Source organism: Electrophorus electricus, chromosome 15 (genome assembly GCF_013358815.1).
Source record: "Electrophorus electricus isolate fEleEle1 chromosome 15, fEleEle1.pri, whole genome shotgun sequence".
Lineage (NCBI taxonomy): Eukaryota > Metazoa > Chordata > Actinopteri > Gymnotiformes > Gymnotidae > Electrophorus > Electrophorus electricus.
In genome coordinates this window covers 9,981,093-9,991,716 of record NC_049549.1, presented here as the reverse complement: position 1 = coordinate 9,991,716, position 10,624 = coordinate 9,981,093, and the positions used below count along the sequence as shown (strand labels likewise).

Below are 10,624 nucleotides of genomic sequence, written 5' to 3'. Positions count from 1 at the left end.
ACACACACACACACACAGTATACACAGTACAAAGTAACAGCAATTTATCAAGTCTTAACACACCTCTATGTGCACCCACACAATATATATTCAAGAGTGAAACATACACCCTGTTGTACACAAATGCATGGATCAAAATATAAGGCCAGTTTATCAGGTAAAAATCACACAGAACAGAGACACACTCTTACAAACAATAATTTATTGGCTATAACATACACAAACAAAAACAAGACAAAACAAAAACAGACTACACACATGCACATGCACACAGACAAACTCGCATACACAAAGTCCTCGACTGTATTCTTGTAAGGACTTACAGTGACAGTTAAGTGACGCAATATAAAAGCGGTCCCACTATTCAGGATAGGTAAAATGCCACATATCACTTTTGGTTTCCCTTGGCCTTGGTTCAAGGAGATATGTGCTCAATACATTTTAGGACCTGCATTTTAAATACACAGATGTGCAATTCAGCATAACTCCATGACCATACACACACACACACACACACACACACACACACACACACACACACACACACACGAGGTTCTGCCCGCAAAATGTTTTTGTTCTTAACCCTTTTACCTGTCCAATACGAGTTTTAGGTAACTCACCGACACCCGTGTGCACAGAAACATCTGGAACCACGCACACATGCACAAAACCCCCTCACACGCGCTTCCACGCAGTTGTGCGCATGTCGTCAGTGTGCCATCGCATCACTGCGTGTCGCTGTGTGCAGGCACAGCGATGTCGTCCCCTCAGTCGGAGCTGGACAACGGCAGTGCCATCCTGGACGACAAGGAAGACGCCTACTTTAACGAGATCCGCAACTTCATCAGTAACAGCAGCCAGCGTGCCGGCTCACCGCCGCACTCCGACGAAGGGTAAACATCATCGTCATCCTCACCATCTTCACAAAAACTTCATCTTTATACAAAAAAATCTATTGATCATGCTAATTCTATTCACATAGCACTTAAGAGCTTCTACTAAATTGAAACAATAAGGAGACATACAAAAGAATAACAGCCAGAAAAAAAGCACCTTTGGGAAGGTCAGTAGTGATTTATGAGTCACTTATGAAACTTGTATGAAATCTTTTAATCAGGGAGCTTTTGAAGTGTAACCTGATGCCTTAGTATCAGAAAAATCTCAAAAGCCTTCATGGATCAACGTGGCTTTTCAACACAGTGCACACTCACTCACTTGCATTGCACACTCATACGCATAGACACACACACACACACACACACACACACACACTGTAGTCCATTAGTCTGTCAGTCTTCAGTTCACACTGGTTGCTGGAGGCAATACACAGAATGGAGAAGTAATTATACACAAACACCAGTGTGCACAGACCGCCTCAGACCTTATTAATTAACCTTCATCCTTCATCTGTGTGTGTGTGTGTGTGTGTGTGTGTGTGTGTGTGTGTGTGTGTGTGTGTTATTAATTACCCTGTCACCGATGGCCTGTGAGAGTTAAAGACAGGCAGCTCAGTCTCCAGGTGGACGTGCTCAGCGATTGGTTCGTTGTGAGCACGTGCAGTAACACTGCTGACTCCTGCCTCTTTGAGCGGAGCTGCCTGGAAACGCATAATTGGGTCTGATTATTGCACTAATCGTTTCACTGCGATGATCATCAGCTTGGCTAGAACTCTGAGTGGTTCTCGTCATCTGGGTGCGTGCACACTTGTGTGTGTGTGTGTGTCTGGCCTGGCTCTGGCTGTCAGACAGATTCAGAGGCAGATAGAAATCTAACAGGCCTGTGTTTGATTTCCCCCCCCCCCCCCTTCTCATTAAAATAGTCCAGAGTATGGGAGGTAAATCATCGGGTTTGTGGAGTATGTGTGTGTGTAGGTGGGTGGGTGTGTGTGGGTGTGTGTGTGTGTAGGTGGGTGGGTGGGTGTGTGTGTAGGTGGGTGGGTGGGTGTGGGGGGGTGTTGGGGGGGGGGGCTGCAGTTAGTAACAGCCCACATCTGGTCCCAACATGTGTTTGTGAACAGGAAGTAGGTGTAGGGGTAGAGGTCAGGGGTCATGGAGTGTTTCCTGTCAAAGTGACTGCTCCTGATAGATACTTTATCCTCCACAAATTACCACTGCTCCCCCCTTTAATTAACCGATCTGTTTTCATCATCACGCCATAGCCTCTCTGTCCCTCTCACTCCCTTTTTTCTCTCTCGCTTTCTCTCTCACTCTGTTCATTTGTTATTCTGTCTTGTTTGTCGGCCGATGATGTATCTCATTGTCATTTTTCTGCCTCAGTTGCCCTCAGTTCAGCCAGTCTCATCATGTTTGCTTCTTTCTTTGTCAGTCTTTCTCAAGTAATGTTACTGTGTGTGTGTGTGTGTGTGTGCGCGTGTGTGTGCGCGTGTGTGAGAGAGAGAGACAGGGAGAGAGGGAGAAAGAGAGAGGGAGAGAGAGAGAGAGAGACAGAGAGGGAGAGAGAGAGAGGGAGAGAGAGAGAGAGAGAGAGAGGGAGAGAGAGAGAGAGAGAGAGAGAGAGAGAGAGAGAGAGCACTTCTGCATGTGTATGTGCAAATCCTGCCCTTTATTCTCAAATCCAATATTTCCTGCTCTACAACCTATTGTTAATCACAGAGCCTAGATTTAAAGATATTCTCAGGGGCGTTTATCTAAACTCCCCTACAATTTAGACTTTCTTTCTCTCCATCTCTCTCTCTCTGAGACGGTAGGTGATGTGTATTTTTGGGGAGTTGACGAGAGACTTCCAGGCCCATAATTAGTACATCACTTGTAATGCAGTTCTCTAACCCATTTCCTCTAGGTTTTGTGTTTGTGTTTCAGCCAATGTGCCTGTCTCTCCCATGCCCTCTCACTCTTGTGTGTGTATGTGTGTGTGTGTGTGTGAGAGAGAGAGAGAGAGAGAGAGAGAGAGAGAGAGAGAGAGAGAGATAGAGAGAGAGAGAGAGAGAGAGAGAGATCTCAGAGATGGGGAACGGCCAGTTTGGCAGTTTTCTGCTCTCACTGTCAGCTAAATATTTGCCCTATTAGATGAATATGAGATAAAGCAAGAAAATAAACAAAAGAATGAGACAAGGTCTTCCACTGGGGAAAGAGAGAGAGAAGAAAATAAATGAGAATGAGACAAGCTGTGTAAATGCCCTACTGTCAGCTCTGTCAGGCTCACACACACAGACCCACAGACAACTTCATAGCATAGGCCTGCATAGACACAGAGATACACACATATTTACACACAAACACACACAGATGCACAAACAATGCAAATACATTCATACTTCCATTCATGCACATCACAATGTGTTTCTGTAGCAACATTAAATGTGGTTTTGCTCATAATTGCCTTTGTCAACCATTTTGTGAACTCAGATAATATATTATTAATTTATTATCTAACTAATAGCAGCTACAATTAATAAGGCATTGCTTTCGAACATGGAGTGTAATGGAGTTCAAACTCATATTTCCAGCGCAACATAAAGGTTATTTTTTGTTTATTTTGCGGTTTTTTGTTCCTCATGATTGATAGGTTGAATGACAGCCATTTTGTGGGGGACAAAGCTGTCACTAATCAGGGGTCACATGACATTGAGGAGGAGGAAGGGGAGGAGCATGGGGCAGAGGAAGAGGAAGCAGAGCATAGCGACGCTGTTGGCAAGCTCGGTATTAAGGCTCCGCCGAACAACCTGGGTGATGGCATCACGGATGACCTAGACTTTGATGGGCCAAACCATCTGGATATGAACTGCAAATCTTCACCACAGAGGTGATTTTCTTCACACACAAACACACATATGCACAAAGCCATTCTAAACATACATTTAGAAAAAATGAATTACTAAGTTCATTCAGATTTCTGTTGCTGTCATACAAAGACACACAGACACATAATTTTGTAATAGATATGCCATGACCGTCGGCTTCCTCCAGGTTTGATGAGGATGAAGAGGATGAAGAGCATACCGGTTTCTCTACACTTGATCACATCCGCCATTTCAGCATGGAAGAGACAGAGCTCAGCGATGGTGATGTCACTGGATTTGGCTCCGCCCACTTGACTGAAGCTGTAAAGCAACCACTGTACAGAAAATCGAAGTCACAGGTATTGTCACGGCAACATGCGTAGGCAGATATTTTAAATAAAGAATTGCTTCTTATATATTTTACCAGGCTGTCAGAAGTAAGCTACTTCCAAGAATCAATCTCAGTTAGTAATATGCCCCAAGATAATTATCCAATCGGACTGTACTGTAAGGTTTAATTAATTACTTATCATATGTTACTAATTAGTTCATTAATAATTACTGTTGTTATTATGAGGCAATTAGAGTGTAATTAGTGTTGTCTGTGTGACCCCAAGCAATCTGTTGGGAAATAGCTTTTATCTTTGGAAAATTTGTGTGCATGTGTGAGAGAGAGAAAAAGAGAGAGAGAGACAGTGAGTGTGTGTGTGTGTGTGTGTGTGTGGATGCTATGATGCTGTCTGTGGGTCTGTCTGAATGGGTGTTTGTCTCTGTATCTCTGCAGGCTTATGCTATGATGCTGTCTGTGGGTCTGTCTGAATGGGTGTTTGTCTCTGTATCTCTGCAGGCTTATGCTATGATGCTGTCTGTGGGTCTGTCTGAATCGGTGTTTGTCTCTGTATCTCTGCAGGCTTATGCTATGATGCTGTCTGTGGGTCTGTCTGAATGGGTGTTTGTCTCTGTATCTCTGCAGGCTTATGCTATGATGCTGTCTGTGGGTCTGTCTGAATGGGTGTTTGTCTCTGTATCTCTGCAGGCTTATGCTATGATGCTGTCTGTGGGTCTGTCTGAATGGGTGTTTGTCTCTGTATCTCTGCAGGCTTATGCTATGATGCTGTCTGTGGGTCTGTCTGAATGGGTGTTTGTCTCTGTATCTCTGCAGGCTTATGCTATGATGCTGTCTGTGGGTCTGTCTGAATGGGTGTTTGTCTCTGTATCTCTGCAGGCTTATGCTATGATGCTGTCTGTGGGTCTGTCTGAATGGGTGTTTGTCTCTGTATCTCTGCAGGCTTATGCTATGATGCTGTCTGTGGGTCTGTCTGAATGGGTGTTTGTCTCTGTATCTCTGCAGGCTTATGCTATGATGCTGTCCCTGGCTGATAAGGACCCGCTACCTGCCACGCCACATGCCACCTCCATATGGCATGCTCTTGGTCGCACGGCCGAATCCAACGCCATCCAGTCTCTTAGTCATGTATGATGGCCCCCAATGCCTATGCCAGTGACCTCCCAACCATGACCTATGACCTCTGACCCCAAACACAGGCACTAGGACCAAACTACTGGCCTTGACTGGGCAGATAGAGAACCATATTCCCTGGGGGATAGAGTGCTTTGTTATTGTGAAACACTATTGTCATGGTCCGTGGTCCACACACACACACACACACACACACACACACACACACACAATCGATATACAGTAATTTTACTCCCTTAAATAACTTGACAAATTATTGATTGATTTTATTCAAATTATTGACTTTTAATGATGGTAATTTACAATGACACATAATGATTATGATAATGAAAGCATTAATAATAATCATATTTATTCTGTCCAGGTTTTGCACAGCAATGTCAGCTGGTGTTTCAAGGGATAGGTTGTTATTTCATTGTAGAGATTTGTGTGTTGAATATCTCCAGGTTGCCTGTTTAGAACTGTTGGAGGCCTCGTACAATCTCCTAAAGAGTCTTCCAAATGAAAACAATGATCACAACAACAGTATCTGTGAATGTATGCGGCCAATTACACACTTTGTTACACAAAAAATACAACCATGATCAATCAGATACACACAGAATTTCAATCTCTTCTAAAGGTGTGTGTGTGTGTGTGTGTGTGTGTGTGTGTGTGTGTGTGTGTGTGTGCGTGTGTGTATATTTGTGAAGTGTGTTACTTGTTGTCATGGTGCCACATCATGCCTTTATTGTTACTCTGACCACACCCCACCCTCCGTCTGCACCACAGTGTGAAACCTTACAGTCACCTACTCCAACAGCCAGCCTTCTGATTGGTCCTTACAGTCACCCCTCTTCAACAGCCAGCCTTCTGATTGGTCCTTACAGTCACCTACTCAGATAGCCAGCCTCCTGATTGGTCCTTACAGTCACCTACTTGGATAGCCAGCCTTCTGATTGGTCAAGGAATCTGGCTTCCTTTTCGGCTTCCTTATGTTAACAAACATGACAGGGGCGTTCTAGGATCGGAAAACATCTGGAGCTTAGAACAAACGTCAGGTGCTAGTCAGCAGATCCAAAAATATCCTTTCCAGATGAATTTTTAATATATATTTTGATATTTACAAGCAGCATTTTCTCACTGTTTTATGATGATCATTTAAGACCTTTATCAACACAGATCAAGCTGATTAACAAATTATAGACACTAATAACATGGAGTGTTTAAAAGTCATACCCACACACATTCAACATATTAACTCCTTCTGTGTAACAGTGTCCTACACGTTATTGCCTACATTATGTAAATGCATATTTTGGGCATTGCTTCCTTTATATGTATATAATCTTCAATCGGTTAAACAATTATAAGGCTTCACAGTTATGAATTTCACAAACTCACAATTCATTGTCACTACAGAACAGCAGCATAGCATTTCAAAGTCCATTCCAGACTGTAACATCAGGGGAGATAAAGGACATTACTGGAAGTGTCTGGGATCTGAGGCTATGATACTGGTTCTACTCCCTTTAAACCTAGTACACAAACAATGAGTCAGTCGTTTTTTAAAGGATACCTTACAGTGGGCAACTGGCATTTAAATTTATTGTAATATATTTAAAAGAAGTAATGGGACCATAAGAGGTCATGTGGAAACTTCTCTTGTACACATGCTAATCTTTTGAAAAGATGTAAAGCTGTGGAGAGTGTGTGACTATTCTCCGACTCTGTCCAATGAAAGCACTGCATCGTCAACCTGGTCTCCGCCCAATACCTCTGCTGTCCAATGACAGTAGAGATGTTTTCTGTAAAATATGTTTTTGCTTTGTTTCTGGTTTTATTTTATTGTTATTTTGGTTTTATTTTATTTTATTTTTTTTGGAGAAAGGTTGTAAAAAAATTAAAATACTTTTTTTGTTTGTTCTTTTCTAAACTGAGAAAATAAATAGCAGAAGTACTGATGTTTGTAGAAATTGAGTGAAGGGCATTCTACCGTTTCCTTGGTAATCCTCTTCTTTAGCCGGTCAATAATACCACTAAATAGCCTGTATGCTAGTCGCTAGCTGTTCCATTCTTGTGTCGTTCATTTCTAGACAATCAGTACACACTTTTTTAATCTTTTGTCTTTCTTTTATTCTTGGTTGATGTTGTTGATGTTATTGCTGTGTATGTTGAAAGGTGTATTTATTTCTTGACAAACTGTAGTTTGTTTACTGAATAGCACTGCTCTTGCGCTCCCCCTTTTGGTAAAACGGGAGAGTGACTCCACAGTCGGCTGGAGTCTGTAGAATACAGTATGTCTGCGTGCCAGATAGTATTAAACATTCATTCCGTCTTATACTTCTAATGAAACTGGTAAATGATATAGTCATTACTTAGAGGGTTTTTTTTTTTTGTATGACAAGTTTATTGATTCAACTGTAAGATATTAAAAATGGAGGGAATGGGAGTAAAAAAGAAAATAAAAACAGCTGGTAATACTTCTTCATAAAAACGCATGATCAGTCTGGCTTAGAATTGTAAATGACATTTTCTACGGTTGTCTGCAAGCTTGTGTGACGTTTTGGGTCTCTGTTGATTTGTGGTGCTGAGTCTATGATAAATAGCAGACTTTATTCGTTCACATTCTGAAGGACCAGAACATTCCAATTTGTTTTCTATTTTTGTTTTTGTTTGGTTTGCTGTTGTTGTTTATAATCCCATTTTTAAGAGTAATTGGCAAGTTGAGGTACTTTGTTTTAATGCTTTCTACGATGTAACTGTATTGCATTTCAAATCAGTAATGTGGGAGGAGCTACTCAGAAATAAAGGACTCCAGTGTAGACCCATGAGTTCTCCTGGACTTCCACCATGTCTTTCTTCCTCTGCAGCCTGCCTCCTCTGTCTCTTGTGTGTCCTCTCACCTGCTCTCCTTCCTTTCTATCTTTCTCTCTCACATTATTTCATCTTGGCCTTATTCTCTTTCTCTGTAACGTGCTTTTTCTAACTTCTAGTTGCAGCCTAAAAGTGACTTTATTACGTTAACACACGGACACGCGCTTGCACGCTGCCACGAACGTACATGCGCACACAGAAAATACACATGCAAGAGAAAAACAACTAATGAACAAATAAATAAAATGACAAACTTCCTCGTGATATAAAGTGCCTTATTAGTATGTATACACACAGGCAAACACACAAATACGCGCGCGCGCACGCACACACACACACACACACACACACAGTAGCTGCCAAAATCAGCACAACGCTGAACCCAGGTCACTGCTCCCACACAGACCTACTGTCCCTCTGCCAGAGAGACAGAGAGGGAGAGAGGGAGAGAGAGAGAGAGAGAGAGAGAGAGAGGGAGGGAGAGAGAGACAGAGAGAGGGAGGGAGGGAGAGAGAGAGAGAGAGGGAGGGAGAGTGGCAGACAGAGGATGGACTCTTAAGGCAGAAAAAGAGGCAGAACAGCAAAAGAAGAGTAAAGGGAGGGAGGGAGGGAGGCATGGCGCTTCACTCGTTTGTTTGAGACAAATGATGGATGAGGTGGAGAGATGTGATGACCTGGCTCATCGCTCAAGCTCTCATTGACACCCCACATCCTACTGACATCTTTCTCACACACACACACACACTCACACACTCACACACACACACACACACACACAGTAAAAAGCTCTCATTGACACCCCACATCCTACTGACATCTTTCTCACACACACACACACACTCACACACTCACACACACACACACACACACACAGTAAAAAGCTCTCATTGACACCCCACATCCTACTGACATCTTTCTCACACACACACACACACACACACACACACACACACAGTAAAAAGCTCTCATTGACACCCCACATCCTACTGACATCTTTCTCACACACACACACACACACACACACACAGTAAAAAGCTCTCATTGACACCCCACATCCTACTGACATCTTTCTCACACACACACACACTCACACACTCACACACTCACACACACACACACACACACACACACACACACACAGTAAAAAGCTCTCATTGACACCCCACATCCTACTGACATCTTTCTCACACACACACACACTCACACACTCACACACACACACACACACACACACACACACACACACACACACACACACTAAAAAGCTCTCATTGACACCCCACATCCTACTGACATCTTTCTCACACACACACACACAAACACACACACACAAACACCAGCAATGATACACACACACACACACGCACACACACTCACACAGTAAAAAGCTCTCATTGACACCCCACATCCTACTGACATCTTTCTCACACACACACACACTCACACTCACACACTCACACACACACACACACACACACACACACACACACACAGTAAAAAGCTCTCATTGACACCCCACATCCTACTGACATCTTTCTCACACACACACACTCACACACACACACACACACACACACACACACACACACACACACACACACTAAAAAGCTCTCATTGACACCCCACATCCTACTGACATCTTTCTCACACACACACACACTCACACACTCACACACACACACACACACACACACACACACACACACACAGTAAAAAGCTCTCATTGACACCCCACATCCTACTGACATCTTTCTCACACACACACACACACACACACACACACACACACACACAGTAAAAAGCTCTCATTGACACCCCACATCCTACTGACATCTTTCTCACACACACACACACACAGTAAAAAGCTCTCATTGACACCCCACATCCTACTGACATCTTTCTCACACACACACACACCACACACACACACACACACACACACACACACACACACAGTAAAAAGCTCTCATTGACACCCCACATCCTACTGACATCTTTCTCACACACACACACACACACACACACACACACACACACAGTAAAAAGCTCTCATTGACACCCCATTTCCTACTGACATCTTTCTCACACACACACAGTCTCAAGCTCTCATTGATACTCCGCATCTTACTGACATCTTGTTCACACACATACACACACACACACACACACACGCACAGTCTCAAACTCATGCTGACACCCTACATCCTACTGACATCCACACACATATTACACAGACTCAAACTTTGGCACATTGGCACCCCACAGTCTACTAACTTGGTGGTCTCTCTCTCTCTCTCACACACACACACACACACACATACACACACATAATGGTAACTAGTTCTCCTTGAGATTTTACTGACATCTTAACACAGACACATGTGCATGTACATACACACAACCACAAACTCTTATTCTACAGACATCTTCCACACAAATTCCATTTTAAATTCACTAGCAATCATCTCTAGCAAACATGCCACTCATCTCTCAACATTTCAATAAATCCCATCAATAATAATTACATACCTCTTATTTCACGCTTTCTT

The 10,624-nt window shown here is 43.0% G+C and overlaps 1 protein-coding gene across 8 annotated transcripts in view; it reads left to right on the top strand.

Moving 5' to 3' along the window:
* mecom (MDS1 and EVI1 complex locus) overlaps nucleotides 1–8,032 on the top strand; it is a 94,110-nt gene extending 86,078 nt beyond the window's left edge. For all 8 annotated transcript variants that reach the window (XM_035534402.1, XM_035534401.1, XM_035534398.1 and 5 more), the window contains exons 13-16: nucleotides 749–893; nucleotides 3,526–3,762; nucleotides 3,927–4,098; nucleotides 5,091–8,032. In XM_035534402.1, the coding sequence (XP_035390295.1) occupies nucleotides 749–893; nucleotides 3,526–3,762; nucleotides 3,927–4,098; nucleotides 5,091–5,219 (683 nt within the window). In that variant the 3' untranslated portion in view covers nucleotides 5,220–8,032. The remainder of the gene's footprint in view (nucleotides 1–748; nucleotides 894–3,525; nucleotides 3,763–3,926; nucleotides 4,099–5,090) is intronic.
* Nucleotides 8,033–10,624: the final 2,592 nt, after the last annotated feature.